The 21,007-nt window shown below is 48.3% G+C and overlaps 1 protein-coding gene across 2 annotated transcripts in view; it reads left to right on the top strand.

The window, feature by feature from the left end:
- CHD2 (chromodomain helicase DNA binding protein 2) overlaps positions 1-21,007 on the top strand; it is a 2,197,496-nt gene that overhangs the window by 835,563 nt on the left and 1,340,926 nt on the right. For both annotated transcript variants that reach the window (XM_078683153.1, XM_078683151.1), the window contains one exon: positions 5,649-5,738. In XM_078683153.1, the coding sequence (XP_078539279.1) occupies positions 5,649-5,738 (90 nt within the window). The remainder of the gene's footprint in view (positions 1-5,648; positions 5,739-21,007) is intronic.

Raw genomic sequence — 21,007 nt, 5'->3', positions numbered from 1 at the left:
AACGCTGGGAGGCGGAATTGGGGCGCACATTGTCTGACAAAGAGTGGGAGGATGTTTTCTATCGGTCTCACCATACTACGTATTCCTCGGGTTATGCCGAAACAGCTTTCAAGATTGCGTCATATTGGTACTACACCCCCGATCTACTATCCAAATGGCAATCCCAATGTGATGGCCTCTGCTGGCGGGGCTGCGGAAGCCCCGAAACACTTCTCTACTTACTCTGGCATTGCCCAAAGCTTACCCTCTACTGGGAAAAAATACTGGATGACATTGATTTGGCCTTCAACACCTCCATTGCCAGGCTCCCTGCTTACACTCTCTTAGGCATACCCAACGCAATAACCTTTCCCCTGCACTCTACTACAGGGAGGCAGATGGAGCTTGCATTGAATGCTGCACACAGGGTAATACTGGCACGGTGGAAATCGGACAGGGTACCGGATCACACAGGTTACATCAACTCTGTAGTTTTCTAGGGATGGAGAAGCTTTCAATGGCAGCTGCAGGGAAGAGTAAAGATTATGCCAAAACCTGGGCCCCTTTCATAACCATCCTTTCCACTGAATTCCGAGAACTGACCTGCCCTCACTACCTCTGCATCCTGAAATTGGTATCGGAGGACATCGGTGCCGCCCCGTAAGATTGCGTATCTCTGGAGCTCCATTTTTTCCTGATGCAGTGGGGCTACAAGACACCCAAGGCACACAGACTGTCAAGCGTCCTTTCTTTGTTTTGCTCACTGGGGAGAAGGGGAGGGTGAGGTATGGCGTTTTGTTTGTTTTCTCTGTTGTTTTCACATTATCTCTTTTGTTTTGTTCAATATTTAAAAATGGAATACTACTCAGAGCCTATCGATTGCGGTTGGTCTGCATACTATCACCCTTGACCTACAGATTTTCTAACTTGTTTATAGGCGACTTGCTGTGTTTAACTCTGTGGGAACCTACTTTCATCGCGGCTATGCCAGCATGAACAGACCACAGCTAGCGGCCCGCTGGGTTGAAGGCTACTTAACTCAGTTTACTCTGCTTTGTATTCTGGCAATAAAAACAGATTTAAAACTAAAAAGTGGTGACTCCATTCCACCTGGGTAAATCTGTCACACTGCCCACCTTTTCTGCTCCCCCCATCCCTTTAAGGAAGAGGAGCCTCTCCATCATCTGGACCCAAAAAGAGCGTTGTTGTTCTATCTTGGCTGCACAAAAGAATTCCGGTGGATTACCAACTCTTTGTGGGTCAAGCAGTGCAGAAGTAAACCATTTTGCCGCTGGGTCATTATCTGTATCAAAACCTGCTACGCCCTGACTAGGAAGCAGCCTCCAGAAGGCTTACAAACCCATTCTACCAGGAGGAAGGTTGCAACCACAGCCTTGGCTCGTGGAGTGCCAGTCCTGAACATCTGCCATGCTGCAATGTAGGCTTCATTGCACACGTTTGTGAAACACTACTGCCTGGACTGTCAGGTCCCTAGGAATGGACATTTCACCCGTTCGGTCATGCAGGACTTTTTAGTCTATAAAATCTGTCCACACCCCATCCCCAGGATGTATTGTTTGGGTATCTAGCTACAGTATCTAGCTGCAGATTCCTTACAGTCCCACGCATGCCTCCCCGCTCTGCAGACTCATTTATAGGGCTAGGGTTGCTCCATGTGCAGGGCCCTAGTTTGACACACAATAATCAGTTCACTTCCTGGCTCTGCGCGTCTGGCGTGGAAAAAGCAAAAAGGAACTGACGCCTTGCGTCTGGGTGATGCATTTATATAGATGACCGAGACATCACGACCGACGCCAATGACCCCGGCGACGTCACAGGGAGCCACCCAACAGCGCGCAGGGGTATAGTGCTCATGCAAAAAGTTTCCGAGTACAGTCTGACACCTGGGAAATTCAAAGGAAAGATATCTACAGCAAGATAATGTCTTTACCAGATAATGCGATTCAGAAGGTAAGTAACTTGCTCACCAAGGACTGGAGGACTTAACACAAGACCATAACAGTTCAGATTAGAACAGTTGGCCAAAATTGCATAAGTATTTTTGACTCAAGTCTATTGTGTGTTTCTTTGTGGAATCATCTATTAACCAAGTGGTATCAGCAGATGCAAAGTCTTGTACCCCACCGCTGAACCACCAATGTAGGAAGTTGACTTTTTATGTAGTTTACCAAAATGAGGTACACTATGTAGAAAATCCAGACAACCCTTATTAACTTAATTAAATAATCCAAAATCCTTTCTTCGTGGTAGTGTGGGCGAGTGGTTTAGACTTATCAGAGGGTAGTGATAAGCATTTGTTTTACACAGGGTCAATAAATGAGACACCCACTCCAGAAGAAACTCGAGACCAATTTAGAAAACGAACACAGATTTTTATATAATTTTAGACCCCAAGATCATCGGAATCAGGCAAGTACTTTAGACATTATTAAATGTTACAGTAAAATCTGTAGAAAATTACAGCTGTCGGATTTGAGGCATGAGCCTTGAACGCAGTCATGTTATCTTATGGGAGAGACATTCACTGTATAGGTACACTTACATACAACTTGCGGAACTGTTCTTAAGGTAAGTAGGGGCCAAAGTCCAAGAAAGCATCAGATGTTCAAGTTTACCTGCCCTAGCATGCCCGGGTGCAGAGGTGCTGTATTCGGTGATAGCCTTGAATGCGACATGCTAAAGTCAATGGGAAAAGTACCTGTAAGAAAAAGGCTGCAAGTGGAGACTGGGGGACCAGTCCAGCCGAACTCAAGTGGGGGCTCAGCTCTTGAGTGTCAGTTTACTGGATCCCGGGCTGGGGAGCTTGGGTGCAGAGGTGTTTTGTCCGACAGGTCGGTGAGTTAGAGGCTCTCACGGTTCTTGATGTACCTGCCGAAGAGGGAAAAGTAACACAGCAGGGCCTCTCTCGATGTGGATCTGGCATCTCTCGAAGTCCCTCAATGTGCAGGTAAGTTTTGTCGGCTGTGGTGTTCAGACTGAACACAAACAAGCCTTGGTGCTTGCAGATGGCTCTGGTACCCCGGGTATTGGGGCAAGGTGGGGTCCTGGAGGGTCTAGTGTCTCAGTACTCGCTGGGGAGATGGGGCTGACCTCTGGGAACCTCGTAGTCCATCTTCTGGGGCGCTGCTCCCTCTGTGGGCCAGAGGGTCGAAAGAACACTGTTTCAGGCAGAAGTGGTTGGTGCCTGCTGGTGCAGGGAAGTGGCTCCCCCACTCCAAGAGAAATGTTGCTGGGTCTTGAAGTGCTGGTCAGACCTTCAAGGGTTTGGGGAGCCTGTTCCACTTCTGGACGAGTCGGTATCCGTGATTGTGAGGAGAACAGCAGCCAGGCATAGTTTTGCGCCAAATTAAGTTCTGGCCAACAGCTCTCATGTCTTCGGCTCTTCTTTGTCCTTCATTTTTCAGGCAGACTAATCTGAGTTTCTGGTTTAAAGGGGACTACCTAAATACTCATCATAAACTTTATTGCGGTCATTATAACCATAAAAGCGCAAATGCATACAGTACATATATCCGATAATAAATGGTTCATTAAATACATCACATCAATTACCAGTTGATTTGTACCGCCCAATAATAAACCTAAATACTAAATTATGGGACATTAAGGGGAATGAAGGGTAGTAGCCAGTGGGCTACTGGCCCCTGGGTTCACTGCATTCCCTATATGATCACTTCCTGTGTGGAGTGGACATAACCCTGTCCCAGAGTTCCCAATTCCTCCAAAAAAAAGATGGTGGAACCCTTCTTTTGTAGAGCTCATCAAGTAACCCACCTTAGGGGTGTGACTATCCTGGAAATGCAACATGCCGACTTGCATAGCTAATTTTCTATCTGTTCTGGTCCCAAGTGGACCTCAAGGCAGAGCGTGGAATTCCGCAGGTCTGGTGGAAGCCTTGGTTGCATATCAAAGGCAGAATATGCTTTAAAGTATCTGGCCTTGGAATGCAGATTCACAAACGATCCTGCTGGAGGAGGTGATAACACCTTCTCCGGAGCAGGCATGGTTTCCTGACCACAGAGCGCGCCGGCTCTCACCTACTGGGGGTCGGAAACTTGTCTGTGGTGGCAAGCTGGATGAGTTCAGTCAGCCAAAACACTAGAAGACTACTAGGGTTCAGAGGACACCTCTAAGGTAACCTCTGGGGGCCTGTCATATTAAATCCAATACTCAAATCAGTTTTGAATTATTAAGGCCGGTTGTTTAATACCAAACATCATATGTTTCAATGAAGCCATTATGTAGCTTGGTAACTCATAATGCCCAGGGCTTACTATATACCTTAAGATGGCTTCCGTGTTCACTTGCAATATTTAGTAATAGAACTAGATGTCACAGGGGCGTATCTGCTCATGCAAATATGTCCTCACATAAAATATAATGCACCCTGCCTTATGGCCTGAAGGCCTGTCATAGGGGTTACCTACATATATCATATGTCGTGACTTTGACATGGCACACAATGTGTGCCATGCTGTGTTTTCACACATGGTTTGCACCATGTCATGCAGCCTACAGGCAATTTGTAACGAGGTCCCTTAGAGTGGGATAATACATACTTCAGTCCTTAAGGACCCTCTTTGGTACCCATGCAGTTGGTACCTGGGATACCATTTACTAGGGACCTACAGGGATGCTAAATTGTGTGCCAGTTGTAATACAATGAGACCCTTTTACCTTGTTTTTAAGGAAAGAGTACTGGCACTGGGACCTGGTTAGACAGAACCCAGCACTCATCAGTTGAAAAACATCAGTACCTGTGGCAAAAAGTGGGGGTGACCGTGACAAAAAGGGTCATTTTCCCTACACTGGACTCTCATCATACTTATTTATAGCTTTTGAAAATAACCTAAATGTTACCATCTGTATCCTTTTAAAATTCCCAATGGTTCCACAACTGTTTGAAAAAACACCAGTACAGTATGAAAACTTGTATACATTTGCCACCTTATTGCCGTTTCCTGTTTTTAGCAATCAGTCACCTTGCATCCTTCTGTGTCTGCAGTACTCCCTCCTAACACCATCGTCTCCCTCATCACCCTAAACCCACCTTCCACCTCGTGCAAATTTCAGTTACTTTCCCTCCAGGTTTGTCTGAGCTTTTAGGTTCTTTTGAACCTGCGACTACCACTGACTTGCACATCTTTCATGAGTATTGAGAACCACCTCTTACAACTTGAAGTCCTCTAACTAAACATCTCTGTAATGCTACCCTTCTGACCTCAGTAAACGGATGTACCCGCCCACTGTGTTTAATTTTTTATGTAGTCTTGTAATGATAGAGGTCTGACCCGTATGCCTCACTTAACTTGTTGACGTTTGAGCTACCAACGGCATTTTAGATTTAACAGGCAGCCTGACGGAGTAGCGGAAGCAATATGATGGTAATCAAGGAAGGGTCAGGATTGTGATACTTTTTCAAAATTGCTTTCTGAAGCTGCTGCGTATTGGGCTCCATTTCTAATCAGCAGTATATGAATGGTAATAGTACGTATTCAGTGTTTAATGAGAATTCCCATGTTGAAGAACTAAGAGTACAAAATATAACTTTTTAATTTGTAAAAGGCCTATCCATTTCAGTAGTGTGTTTAGCATAAATGCACAATGCAATTTTACTTTTTAATTTGGCGTTTTGTTTCCAATTGCAGATACGCGAGTACGAGTGGATACACCCACAAACCAAAAGAATTAAGTTTAATGCTCTTATCACAACCTATGAGATCTTACTAAAAGACAAGGTTTGTAATGGACATTTATATAATATGCACATTTAAAAAAAAGATGATTCTTGCTTTGTTTTTTTTCCGTATGAATTATGTATCATATAATTCCATGAACATCTCATTAATGCTTTACTGCTTTTGCATTATGACAAGCAAGATGTACCCAAGTGGGCTTCTCTAGTGGATCAGTGCCCTAATTTGATTACAGGTGTCTGCCTTTAGACAGAACCCAGGCGTGCACACAAATGCACTTTTGTTTCAAATCTTTTTTTATTTTCTGTCAAAAACATACGCCACAGGACTATTTGATACACAGCGTTAATCCAACAACCCTATCCAGGGCCGGCCGTGTGACTGAACAGCACATTACCATCAATAGGAAGCTATGTATAGAGCTAGAATGTACAACGCGTTGCGCCTACAACCCTCAAGGGGCCGGCTGCGTTGCATTTTGCAGAATGTGGTGCCATCTGATCCTATGGGGAGGTGAGACCCCTAAAGTCTACCTTCGTGACAAACAGGCAACCAGTCCAAACTCAACAATCGGCCCAACAGGGCCCAGGAACCCAAAGAGGAGCGAAGAGGAGAACGAAAAAGGAGAGACAAGAGGAAATGAGTAAAGACAGAAAGAGAGAGACAGCGCAGCGAGAGTAGGAATACTGTGCGCAGGGAAGGGGAAGGAAGGGCAATAAGTCCGACCCAGTGTCAGTGACGATGGGGTCGTAATGTAGGGGGGCAGCTATGGAAGCAATCTGCTCGGGTCAGGGGGGACAATGGCATCTTCAAACAGGTGCAGCGTTTTGAGTTTGACTCGCATATGGCGCGCATGTTCAACAGTACAGAGGTATTTAATTAAAGGTTGCTAAACCGCCTTAAAGCGTGTGTCGCGTGCCTCCAGCCGCGCTGTGAAGAGCTCCATTGTGACAACATGCCATAAACGCACAAACCAGGCTGCGATTGGAGGAGCTTCAGTTTTTTTCCTATACAGGGCTATAAGCTGCTTGGCCGCTCCTAGCATTTGGAGCGTCAAGATCCAATCGCTCGGGGTGAGCGCCTTCAGGCTAGCAGGTTTAATACCTAGTAGGATTTTGCTCGTGACCTCAGGCAAAGGGAACCCCAGCACCCCCCTGATGTGGCTTAGGACCTCTTTCCAGAAAAGAGTCCGCGACGGGCATGTCCAACAAATATGAATAAAATCCCCCGATGCAGACCGGCACCTCCAACACAAAGGAGAGGATGTTGGAAACATCTTGTGGAAACTTTGGGGCATGTAATACCATTGGGTCATGAGCTTGTAGGCATTTTCCCGCTGCGGGATCCTACAATATACTTTGGGGATGTCCCACCATTGCCTACACCACTGTGTGGGATTAATGTCCGTGTCTGATACTGCTTGCCATCTGCCTTGATAGGGGTGGGAGGTCGGTGTCTTTGGGTGCTGCAAAATCTGATAAATCCGGGAGATAAGCCCCTTTGATTCAACGGGATAGCGGGCCAGGTGCTCAAAGGGGGTGAAGGCGCATGTAGTCGCCTGATGCATTTCCTCCCCGGACACCTAGTGCTTCAGCTGAGCGTATTGCAGCCCCGCCGCTGACGGGAGATGGAACTCTTCCCTACATTGCGCAAAAGACTTAAGCATACCCTCCTCGAAGAGGTCAGTAATCACCCTGCAGTCCCCTTGCGTCCATTTGGCAAAGGCACGCGTGCGATGTGCCGGTGGAAGGACGGATTCCCCTCTATCGGGGTATGCGGTGAGGGAAATGTCGGGAGGCCTCTGCGCACAGCTACTTTATCCCATACGTCCAGGACCGTTTTTGTGGGTACCGCAATATAGGCACTCTTGGGGCGAGCCGCACGAAGATGCCATGCAAGGTCCCAAATGGTGCGCCCCACCACTGCCCGGTCCATGTGCAGCCATCCCTTTGCACTCTCTGTCACCCCCCATCCCACCACAAACCGGAGGTGCGAGGCCCAATAATAGTCCACTAGGTTGGGGCATGCCAGTCCTCCCCTGTCTCGCGATGTCATCAGGAGCTTCTGTGAGAACCGGGGTCTTTTCCCACCCCAGATAAAGTTACTGAGGTCGCGCTGGAGGCCTCGTATACAACGTAACGGAATAGGTGTGGGGATCAGTTGCCTACCGAATCATCTTTGCCAGTGGTTCCACCACAAGGGCAAATAATATAGGTGACAGGGGGCACCCTTGCCTGGTACCCCTATGAATGGTGATCGGTGCCGTGAGCTGTCCATTGACCCGAATCCTAGCCTGTGAGGCAAGATATGGTGCCATGATCCGAGTGATCATGTTCTGGCCCAGCCCAACCCTACCTACAACCGCCCGTAGAAAGTACCAATCCACCCGATCGAACGCCTTCTCCGCATCCAGCGACAGAAGGCAGGCCGGAAATCCCCAGTGGTGCGCTTTCCCCACTAGATGTCCAATTTTGCGCACGTTATCCTCCCCCTGCCGGGCGCGAATGAAGACAACCTGGTCCGGGTCCACGAGACTTGGCATGTCGGGATCCAGATGCTTCGCCAAGAGTTTGGTGTAGATTTTAAAGTCAGTATTGAGTAAGGCAATGGGGCCGTATGATGCACAAAGCCAGGATCCTTCCCTGGCTTCAGGATCAATGCTATCTCCGCCATACCCATATCGGGGGACGGTCCCTCTGTGTCAGTGAAGGAATTATACAGCCTTAGAAGGTGAGGCCAAAGCTGTGACTGGAATATGCGGTAGAAAGACAGTGTAGACCATCTGGCCCTGGCGTCTTCCCAAGGGGAAGATCCCTCATGGCTGCCGTTATCTCCTCTTGGGTGACAGGACCTTCCAGGGTCTTCGCATGGTGTGAATGTAACGGCGTCCCCGTATATTTACTTAGGATGTCCGCTACCACATCCGGGGATGTCGGCTCATCCTTATACAGTACAGAATAGTAAGCCCGGAACGCCTCGCACTTGTCCCTCTCCGAGGTGACCTTCGTCCCGTCCGGAAGCTGGATATTGGTTAAATGAGCCTTGGCCGCACGCGCTCTCAGCCGCCCCGCCAGCAGCCTGCCCACCTTGTCCCCTCCCTCGAAATATTTCTGTTTCAAGGCCAGCAAAGCTTTTTCTGCCCTGTTAATGCGCAAAAGCTGTAGCTGCCCTCTGAGGTTAGCAAGCTGTCTCATGGACGTCATCGAGGTGCGACTCTGATCCCGTTGTTCCTCTAGCTTGATGTCCTTCACCAGGCCATCTTCTAAAGACCGAGCCTCGCGCGCCCGTGCAATCGAGAGTGGTGATTTGACCCCGTATCATAGCCTTGAAGGCGTCACAAAACCACAGGAAAGGGCGTCTCTGGCAGATCGTTACTAGAAAAGTAGGAGTCAATGGCAGCTCGAATGCTTTCTACATCGGCCGCATCCCGGAGAATACCCGGCGGTAGGCGCCACTTCGCTTCTCGAGCAGGGCAATCGGCCGGGTCCTGCAGGAGCAGCTCGACATGCGCGTGGTCCGAAAGCGATATATCAGGCATGGAGGCTCCCAACATGTCTCGCAGCAGAGCGTGGGAAATGAATAAATAATCAATACGGGAGTACGAGCAATGGGCGTGGGAGTAGAACGAGTAGTCCCTCAGCCCCGGGAAATGGTAGCGCCACGCATCAAACAGCCCCAGTTCTGTTACCGAAGTGCGCAGTGCTGAGGACATGGCCCCAGCTCCACTAAACGAGGTATCACTGCGATCCGCTTCCGGGTCCCAGACTAAGTTAAAACCCCCCCCCTAAAATCAGCGAGGGGTCTCCCTGCAGGATCTGTTCTTTCAGGAGTGACCGGAGGTAGCGATCCTGCATCTGGTTAGGAGCATAAACATTATATAGTGTGTAGGTGCGCCGTCCAATTCCCACACTCACTCTAAGAAAGCGTCCATCCCCGCTCCTGAAGGGTTTAGTCTCTCCCCGCCTGATGCCAGTCCTGCACAATATCGCTACACCTGCTGTCTTGGTGTCCGCCGCAGCCCAAAATTGGAAAGGGTATCTGGGGTGAGCCATGCGCCCTATATCAGATTGTACAAGGTGGGTTTCCTGCAAAAATATGATGTCAGGACTCTGTTGTAGAAGGTAGCGCCACGTTTGCCGCCGCTTATTGGGGGAGTTTAGGCCCTTGACATTAAGCGTTAAAACCTTTAAGGGACTGGGCAAGTTAGCTGTCATGTTAAGATCCGGACAAGGCCCATCCACGCCCCCCCCCACCCCATCTCTTCAGCAGCATATAGATGCAGGGAAAGACCTCTACCCCATCACACACAGGGCGCTGCGGCCGCAGAGCCCCCCACCCACCCCACACAGAGAAGGGGAGAAAGAGATAAAAAGGTAGCAGTGAGAAACAAAGGGAAAGGGAAAAGAGCAAGAAACCCAAAGGTAACCAAACGGGCCATAAATCAGTGTATATTCGCAGCAGAAAACGGGGCCGCACCACCCTACCCCAGTGACAGGGCATCCTACAACCAAGGGTTCGGATACTCTCGGGGATGTCACTCCCTCGGGGGCAGTCTGGGGGAAGTCTTCCGGAAGTTCCTAAGTCGTCCACCGGGAAGGTCCCGACACCCCCCACCCCACTGGCCGGGAGCTGGGAGAGGGATCACAATATCGCAACAGGTAACAGCCCTAGGGAGGGGAATGCTTGCTCTACGGAGATGTGCGTCCTAGAGTATGGTGGATACCTGTCCAAATGTTCATGAGGTCGATGGACGCAAGGCGATCTCATCCCGGTCTCCCTCAAGAGACTTAATATGCGCAATGATGTCCTGTTTGGCCTGCGAAGCAGACTGCTCATCCACGTGAGGTGAACGTCGATGTCATTGGACCGTAGACCAGGACGGTTTGACTGGGACCCGCTCTTGTCTCCGCGGGCGAGTTGGGCTTGTCGACGGTGACGTCGGCAGGCGAAGTGGCTGTGCCGCCTCCGTATATGTCCGTATCACTTTTCGCTTGGTTTCCCACTGGATAATGAGAGCGAAAGGATGACCCCATTGGTAGGGGATGCCCATGTCTCGCAGCTTCTCTGTAACCGGTTTGAAGGCCTGCCGGCATCACAGGGTGTTGGGCGCCAGGTCTTGGAAGATCTATATCTTGTGTCCCTTGTAGGTAAGGTCCGGTTTGCCCCGCGCTGCCCGTAGGATGGCTTCCTTCTCTGTAAAAAAGTGGACCCATGTCAAGATGTCTGGGATGAGTCCCGGCCTCCCCGCGGGCCCGGAGACCCGATGGGCGCGATCCAAAGCCGGTGGAGAGGCATCTTCATCGCCCCAAACTTCTTGGAGGAGTTGCGCCACGTACGTCAGGATGTCTTTCCCCTCTTCCCCGAGCAACCCCTCGGATGTGGAGGGTATTCCGGCGGCTCCGGTTCTCAAAGTTCTCCTGTTTGACCTGCAGCTCTATGTTTTGCTCCTCCAGCACCGCTAGGCGTTGCCACAAGTGTTCTTGGTCTTCCGTGCGAGCAGCCACTGTTCTCTCCATCCGCTCTCCCAAGTCCGTAACCTCCTTCCGGAGCTCCCGCACCCAGGTGTGGACCTCAGAGCGTAGTGAGCCAATCTCCATTTTAAGCTCCGACATGAAAGAAGTCATAAATGCCTGTGTCACCGGCATTGAGTCCCCGGTAGCCTGCGGTGTCCCCTCAGCGGGTACCGACGCCTCCGCCTTTCCCCACATCGCCACGACAGAATTGTCTCTGGGAGCCGCTGCCCCGTCAGCCTTGCCCCCTCTGGAGAGCTTCATCGCCAGTCCCAAAGCGTTCTGCAGCCCACCCAGCTGCTCGTGCTCTATAGGCTAGATGCAAGGTATCTAGGGAGGACGGCCCGTCGCTCCTCAACGCTGCGTTCCTTGTCCGACCGTGCCCAGGGCTGCAGCCGTGATATAGATGTGCGTGGGCCACTCCCCAACTCTCAGTCCGATAGTGTTCTCAAGGTACCCCACGGAGCAGCTCCCCAAAGTGAACTGTGATTTCTCCCTTCCTCACCCGGAGGCGGGTGTCGCGTAGGCAGTGCGGGCAGCACCAGACCCCAAACCACCGCAGCGACGGAGAGCCAATGATCTAGGGTCACACGGAAGGGATCCGAATCAATGGGGGTGTACCCGCCTCGCTGCGCTCCTCTGCTGGGGGCGGAATCGTATCCTTCCTATGAGTTCCCCGAGGGTGAAATCCGCCTGCCCTCCAAACAGTTATGCAGAGGCCCCCCGCTACGCCGATGAAGGGTGACCAGCACCTCTAGGCCTCCCCAGACTGCAATCACAAAATGGCGGCCGAGGGCGCCGCCGTGCAGCACTCCCCACGGTTCCACATTGCTGCCTGTCCAGGTCAGCTCCTCCCAGGCACACTTCAAACCTCCCAGGCGGCAGCACTCAGGGGGTCGGGGGTCTCAGATTCGGCTCCAGTCTTCGCAAAACAGTCAGGGGCCGGAGCTGCCAGGTCGCCCAGCGCAAGTAGCCAAGATGGCGGGGGAGCGCGCGCTCAGGTCTGCTGCTCACCTTCAGGGTCCGCTCAGCAGCTTCAGGGGGCAGAGTCCACCTGCCCCTCAGTCAGGGACCCCACCGCCGAGGCCCCCTCCGGGAGCTTCAGAGGGCCGGGTCAGTCCACTTGCCTCCTCTCCTGCACCGATGGCCCAGACACGGGTCACCTGGGCCTCCCAAAGTCCTCCAGCCTGTGTGCCTGCCACAAGCCTCCGAGAACGCCGACAGGCAGGGATCCCGCTTTCACCACACCGCTCCGTCCAGAGCTTGTCCGGGCAGAAGGGGGTCTGCCAGCTCCGCTCAGGGCCGCCGCCTCCCAGCCGGATCACCACTCCGTCGCAGATCCCGCAGGCTCCGCCGCAGCCGGTGGGACGACAATAGCATCCCAGCCACTTGCCCGGCATGCACCAGCCCGGACCACGTTGTCGCCAGCACCGCAGGTGGGTCCTCTCACTCCGCCTCAGCAATCTAAGGGCCTCCGGGTGCCGGCAAGGTGCAGGGAGGGCTCTAACGCGAGGTCCGCATGATGGCGGCACCCGCCTCGCGGCCTCCGCTCACCGTCCGCCTGTGTCGTCGCCGCCAGCCGCGAATCCACTTCACCGCCGGTTCCTCAGACCGGTATGATCCACGGCCACTCCTAGGGCATCAGGTTTAGCCCCCCAGCTCCGCTTCTAATGGCTTATAATGGTGGCGGGCGCCGGGAGCTCCTCCGAGACACGTCTCAGCACATCGCTGGTAAGACCACGCCCCCACAAATTCACTTTTAAATTAGGTGTTTTTTGTGTTTAACGGCATAATTTTTCCCATAGTTCTCCTTTTTAAATTAAACTTTTTCTCCCGATTCATAATCATAGAATGTATCTGCTAATGTGTGTAATCCCGGAACAATATTGCTTTCAAAACTCGTTTTTAAGACCTTGTGTCTATAAATACTTTTTCTTTTTGTTTACACTTAAAACACTTTAACATACCACTTTGCCGTAAAACCTGTTTTTAATGATCCAAATTAAAAAACTAAACTACAGAAAAAAGGATTTGTTTGCCATCCCGGTATTTTTGTTTTTTATATTAGTAAATGGAAAAATATCATCATAGGAGACAGCAGGATATAATTTTTTCCTATTTGCATTTCTTTGTTTGAAGCTGGACTTGTTTTTTTCCGTTGCATTCATTACAAGCGATTATTTTTGCCAATTAGCGTGTTATGTCTGAGAAACTGCCTTGAATGTGATCTAGTAGATCTTTGTGATTTAGGCTTTCAGTGGGGACTGTAGTTCCTATACTTCATGGATGATCCAGATATACAACCAATAAGTTTTATAATTCATATTTGGATACTGAGGGCTTCCAACAATACTTAAGTATGGTAACTAGAACATCACACCGATTTGTTCTTACGAGAATGAGATTAGGTATTGTCCATCACCTGGTAGCATTCCCATGTGTTAAAAAGTATCCCGCTGCCCCATGCCCATGTGATGGAGTTACAAAACAGAGCACTTTGCACACATCCTCATCTGTGATTTGTGCTTGCACCTTCATATCGCTTTCCTTAAACCCCTGTTTAAAAAACACCGCACTTTAACTGTGAATGCTGCTATGAGTTTGTTGTTTACATTACAAGAACCAGATATCTGTTTTTTTACTGCGACTTATATCCTAAGATCAATTGCTGCCAGGAAGAGTATGCTATTTTAAATTGATTTTATAGTCATGATTACTGCCAATTAACTGTAATGAATTGTATATGTTCTCTTTTTAATGTCATTTTTTAATGTGCTTTTATGATTGTTTAACAATAATCGAATATAGCTTATTGAATTGAATTTAATTGATCCAGATATACTTTTAGTTATTTTATGGGTCCTGTTTCTCTGTGGAGAATGTCCAGGCAGATAAGGCCTGCTTTTGCAGAAAAGTGACAGCTGGTACAAGACTTTCTTAGTATTCGGGCCTCGCTTTTGGGTTTGTGAAACTATCACCCTTCCGCCCAGCGGGTAGCTGGAGCACACAATTAGCAGAGGTATTATTCCCCCTACATTCTTAAATGTGCCAATTTTATGGTCTTGGGGGACTTTAGCATTCACTTTGACAATGCTAACTGTGATATTGCTAACACTATTATTGGAGATTTGAAAGCTTTGGATCTTCATCGTCTTGTTAAAGAATCCACCTTATTCAGAAGGCCACCTTTAAGATCCGGTACTTTCCAACTTTCATGATCCGTCTGCTCAAGCTCTGTTCCCTGAACTGACCATTATATCATCTCCTTCTTAAATACTGGCTTAGAGCCAAATAAAGGTTATCAAGGTGCTCCCGATGCCTTTAGATGCTGGGCTAAGCTCAATTTCATGGAATTTAGTTACTTCTCAGGTTCAAGATTCTATAGCTAAGCTAGAGGGATCTCTCAATTCAAGCAGCTCTATTGTGGATCATTGGATTTGCTCCAACTTTGATTCTGTGTTTCCGCTTCAGCCAGGAAGAGAGTCTACTACCTCCTGCTCTTCTTTTTTTTTTTTTTTACTAACTATGTACTAGATTTAAAGAAAAGATGTAAAATATTGAAATGCATCCGGTGCAAACATTACACAGAGGCTAAAGAAGGCTTCTAGAATTTATCAAATAGCATGTAAGCCTACATGAGCTATGTTTTACACAGCTAAAATTTCTACTGCCAACATTTCTCCTAAGGAAATTTTTCGGATAGTAAAGTCACTGTTAGATGCGGCCAATGTTGCACCTAGTCTATCTCTTTCACAGGCAGACTGCAATAGTTTGGCAGATTACTTCTGTAATAAAGTTAACACTTTAGATTCTTCTTTCTATCAGTCAGCGAGCTGTCCTGATTTTACATTGGCAACCACTGATTCCCAAATTAAACTTACTCAGTTTTAGCCATTGGAGACCACTTAATTTTTATCTCTAGTAAAAGCTATTAAATCGGTTGCTCCATCTGACCCTTTGCCACCAGACCACCTTAATTATATGAGTGAAGTTCTGGTTCCTATTTTAATTGAGCTTTTGAATACTTCCTTACTGTGGGACACAGTTCCAAAAGCCTGGAAACATGCTTTAGTTCTGCGGCAAATAAAAAACAAAACCAATTTAGATGCATCAAATTGGGCCAACCACCGTTGCTAACTCTTCATGCTCAAATTGTGTAGAAGTATATTAACACTCAGCTGTCGGCTCATTTTGAAGCTTATAACTTTCTGCACCCCTCCCAATTTGAATTTAGACTTTCACACAGTACAGAATCTGCTCTGCTAGGATTCACAGAGCACCTGATGTAAGAGCTAGACAAGGGAGGTACATCAGCCCTTATTCTGCTTGATTTAAGTGCCACATTTGATACTGTCTCCCATCAGGTGTTTCTTAGGCAACTAGCAGATGCTAGTATTTAAGACACATCTCTAGCCTGGTTTCAATCTTTCCTGAAAGAATGTTCCTTTCAGGTTATTGCTCAAGCCTATAAATCCTCATTTCATAGGATACCATATGGAGTCCCTGGGAGCTCCTCATTGAGCCCTACATTGTTTAATATTTATGTGTATCCGTTAGCAGACATAGTGGCAAACCATGGACTGTCGATCTACTCTTACACTGATGACATGCAAATTGTTAAATCCTTTTCTTCATTAGATTCCAGTACTGACACTAATTTGACATACCGTTGTAAGAATGTGGCAGGCTATATGAGGCTTAATTGCTTGAAGTTTAATGGTAGCACGACAGAAGTGTTGGTTCTCGGTAATCAACATCTGCTATTGGGTCCTCATTGTTGGCCTGAGGAATTAGGCAACTGCCCCACCCACAAGTAGGCAGTTAAAGACCTGGGCTTTTGGCTGGATAGTAAACTAACTATGGAACATCAAATTATTAAGCTTTCTGCTTTGGCCCGCTAAGGGGCCTGAGAAAGATACTATGGCTCTGACCCTTCAAAATCTCAAGCAGACCTTGGTAATTTCCAGTCTGAATTACGGCAATGTAATCCATTTGGGAGCTACGAATGCCCATATAGCGCGTTTACAAACTGTTCAAAATGCAGCAGCACGCCTGCTCTACCATATTCCTCTTCGAACCTTAGTTTCTCAATATCTTTGTTGCTTGCATTGGCTTCTAGTAACAAAACGCATTACATTTAAAGCTTTAACTTATGTTTATAAAGTTTTGCGCCGAGCCGACATGCAGTCACTCTCTGATCTGCCCTTATATTCCTAAGCGGACGCTTCGATCTGCTGAACTGAATCTCTTAAGTTATAAAGGAATAAAAGGCCCCTTGTCAAATAATTAGTTGCAATATTCGTTATAGAAAACAAAATGATTTCTATGTCGCCCTAAAGTAGGATCATATGCATGATGATTTTTAATGAATGCTTTAGAAAAAAGCACAAGGCCAGAGGGCGGCTGAAAAGAGGAACAGAGGAACATTAAGAACAATACAATTTTATACATATGAAGAACTATACTCTTCCAAGCCTCCCCTCTGTCTCAGCAATTCCAGTACATTTGGCCCGATGTTTCAAGCCTTGACCTGGGTCTCAGTGAGAGTGGCTCTTAGGCTTCTAGGCCACTTGACATTCTGCATCCTGCTTGTGGAAAACGCCAGATGGCACATGCAGGCCCTGCAGTGGGATCTGAAGTCTGTGGGCTCAGCACCAAGGAAACCTGCCTGTTTGCATCATGGTGTCAGAGAAGACTGGCATAGATTTGAAGTGGTGAATGCTTGACTGCAATTTGACTGGGCGCAGACCTCTATTCCACCCAGAGCTAATGGAAGTGACGGATGCATTGTTGCTGGATGGGGAGTTCATCTGGGAGAGGTAGAGATCACAGGACTCTGGACTCTGGCAGAGGCTCATCTCCGCATCTTCTTGCTGGAGTTGTGAGCAATTTACTTGGCACTGACAGCTTTCCTCCTAGCCATCAAGGGGAAATGGATACAGGTGCTTATGGACTACATGTGGTACTGTAACAAGCAGGGTGCTGTGGGGTTGTGCATCTTATGCCAGGAGTCTCTATGTCTCTGGTAGTGGATGAAACATCTGGCAGGGTCTTTATATGGAGTCTTTATATGGAGTGGAGAAGCGTGGCTCAGTGGTTAGAGGCGGCAGACCCGGATGCTGAGATCGGCCGTGGACCAGGGTTCGATTCCCCGCCTCGGCGGGGCTCGGGCTCAACAATTCCACGGATTCGACAATTCTCGCTCCGGTGCCTACTCGACTCACGGGGTCACACTCTGTGACTCTGGGCAATAGCTTGCTTAATCTCCACTACGGCCCCTCGCGGCGGGATGCCTGGCTTTCACCTTCTGGATACCCTGCTGGGGTATCTCACAGGGGAATACCAGGACGGGTTCCCTAAGCAAGCGCCTTGATACCTTCGGGTGATACGTGCGCTATATAAGTCGCAATACATTTACATATAATCCAGGGTTCCTTCCAATTGATGATTTCCACTCTGTGGTTCTTAATACCAGCACCTCCACATTGCCATGAGTAAATGCCACCTCTTGGTCTACAACGGTGGCCTGGGATTGGCAGACCTGCAACTCTACGTCCATGCTTCACAGCTCTTTGTTATTAATGATTGCCTGTGCATGTGGGGGGGTATTGAATGATTTGGCGTACCAAGCGAAGATCTCCCGTCTCAGCTTGGACAAGGTGATGGGACTGCTCTGTGGCGACCCTATTCCCCCGGAATTTGAGGAGGTCATAAAGTTGCTCTTTCTGCAGTGGCTGCACTACATCATACGGGACAAGACACTTACACAACAAACCACAATCTTGTATGGTCACCACCTCCTACATACTGCACCCCTAGTTAGCTTCTCTAAATGGGATAGGATTGGTATTACGACTCTGGGCAATGTCACCTGTGTACATTCCAAGATCGCTAGTTTCACTTCCATCTGTCCCAAACTCAGGTCCTCAAATATCTGCAGTTCTGCTTTGGCCTTTTCAGTCACAACTTTGTCTCAACTGACCTCCCCGAATATAACCCACTCAAATACAAACTCCTGATGTTAGACATCAGTAAAGGTGGAACCTCAAAACTCCACCACATGCTAGTGCTTAATGCCCCCGACTGTCTCCCCACCCTTAGACAGAAGTGGGAGGGGTGGATAGGCCCATTAGAGGACATCCACTGGCAGGATACTCTGTCAGCTCCACTGGAGTTTTTAATTTCTTCTCGCCTCCAGCAAATCCAACTAAACTACATATAACCTATTTCAACCTGTTCCAGTTCTGGCACACCAGCAAGATTCCACAGCCAACCGGTTATTCCTGCTCTTGCTCTGATGATGATTTCTTTCATATGGTCTGGGATCTCCCTTAGAATTGATAAACGGACTGCAGCGGGTCCAGAATGCAGTAGCTAGAGTGATCTTCAACTTTTCTAAACGACAGTCACTTCAAAATTGTTTGAAAAGCATACATTAGCTTCCTATGAATCAAATAATAAAGTTCAAATCTTTGACAACAGTGTTCAGGGCCACCAAAAGAAAGGTCAGTTGTATGTGTGACTAAATAAAAAGGTACCAGCCACATTGTGCACTGCGCTGTATCCAACTCAGCTCGCTTTGCGTTTCCAAGATCTTCAGGGCTAGAGAGGTCAGCCGCTCTTTTTCTTATTTGGCAACAAACTCTGGAACCTTTTCCCTGATCACATCAGATGTGCAACTTCTGAGGATTATTTTAAGTTTCTCCTAAAGACCCACATCTTAAATGGACCTAATTCAGGCCAGTCCTCTCTTTTTCTCTAGTCTCCTTCTGTGAGTCTTATTATTAACCAGCGCCTGGACATTCCTTTTAGAGCAACTGATCGTGCTTTATGAATTCTATTCTTTCATTCAATGCCCCAGGGTCAAGTCTGGATCCTTAGACTCTTCAATAGCTCTCCTACACTGGTTGGGGACACTGGCTCGACTGTGGTACTGCAAGTAATACATTGTGACGTTGCTGGAGCCATAAAGCGCCCCCACCGGGTTGAAGTTAGTCCCCTTTTTTCTGTGCTATCAATGCATTCCAGAGCTCTTCAGGAGATGTGATGTTGTTTGAAATTGTTGCCACCTAAGTTGTCCGAATTTAAGCCATAAGAAGACTGTGATAGCCAGGTGTCCCTCACAGACTTACACATCATCTGCCTTTTGTGCTTAGGACCCGACCATGACTTTGGTACCTGTGCGTCTTGTCAGAAGATGCACCCCAAAGCACTTAGAGAGCGAGGGTTCACGATGTTTATGGCCAGAGGTTAGGATGAGTGATGTGGATGCCGTAAGTCTCTACGGAGGTAGAAGTCTGCATCTTCTTTGAAATATTCTAGAAAAAAACCAATAAGACCTGAATCTCGCCATCAGGCGTCGAGAAGTAAGTCGCTACAACCACCGACTTCCTTATTCGGCAGCAGATCAAGACTTAGCGGAGAAACACACGGAGGATTCCGCAAATGCTGGTCCATACAACCCATTGACGTTCTCGGACACACTACTTCTTGAAGTGCCGTCAGCAGAGCCCCCAGCCTTCTCATTCATACCAAGAGTTTTTAACATCTGGACGGATTCATCAATGTTTTATAAAGCAATGTTAAGCAGGTTTAGCAGAGCCATGTTTCTCTCTGGAGGGATCTCTGGCCCCGTGGGTCTGATGGCCTACTCATTAGATTTGCCAGTGCTCTACCACTCAGCGCCCTTCACTTTGTTTCTCCCATTGCCTCCATGATCATGGGTGAATCCAGACCCAATCCAACCCCACCAGTGTGATAGATGCCAAGAGCACACTCCCATTGGTGTTTTCACATTCTCCTCCCACTCAGCTGACGACACCACACACACACCATAGCCGCCACCACATGCACCATAGCCGCCACCACATCATTCCCAACCACTGTCCGCTCCTTCACTGGTGCCACATCCAACACAGCCAGAGAATCTGCCACTGATGCCCTACTGCTCCAGAAGAGAGGCACAAAGACTAAGGATGAAGGCAGATGTTTCTTTGTAGATACAGACTCCCTAGATGACCCCAGTGTGAATGATGAATGGGACCAGATTTTACGGTCTTGAAAGATGCCCGTGGGCTTGATACCTCCCTTCAGTGGCAACTGTTCCCTAACGAGACTCACCCCCTCCGACCAGAGGTGACCTTCTATCATATGGTCATCAGCTGGGCAGCCGTCATGTTGGACCTACAGCCACCATCCAAGAAAGTCAAATAAAACATTCCAACTAAGGTCCTGCATTCAAACTCTGAAGCAGTGGAATCATTGCTTTCATTCAGTAAAGTGCTGACAGAGCCCATAATGGCAAAATGGGAGAAGCAATGACTTCTACTGCCGTTTTCAGAACGATTGCCCAGTGACATAAACCAGTCCTTGGAGATCCTGCCACCCTTTTAGTTCATCAATCTCCGGAGAGCCTAGTGGTGCAGGTTCATCAAAAGTGATACAGGCTGCTTTCCCTCTACACCATCTGACAGGCAATCAAAGGAAATTGAACAGTTTACCAAGGAGATATTTTCCATTGGGGAGCATGGCTCTCAAGTCTATTTGATCAAGACTTCTACTTACTTTAGAATACTCTCGAGGCATCCGACTAGATTGGGAAAATCTTGAGCAGTACCATTGCGCGATGGTAGGTGGCGCCGATTGGCTTCGCATCCGGTTCATACACATCGGAAGTGATGTGTGAAGTGCTTATATAGCGATACCTTCTCAAAGAGAAAGAGTGGCCCACTATATCAAGAGACAGGGTACCTTATACAATTAATTTATCAAACATAATTTCTCTTGGATACCTTCACTAAT

The sequence above is a fragment of the Lissotriton helveticus genome, chromosome 3_1 (genome assembly GCF_964261635.1).
Source record: "Lissotriton helveticus chromosome 3_1, aLisHel1.1, whole genome shotgun sequence".
Taxonomy (NCBI): Eukaryota; Metazoa; Chordata; class Amphibia; order Caudata; family Salamandridae; genus Lissotriton; species Lissotriton helveticus.
The sequence above is the reverse complement of the archived record's forward strand: the minus strand, read 5'-3'. Positions and strand labels throughout refer to the sequence as shown.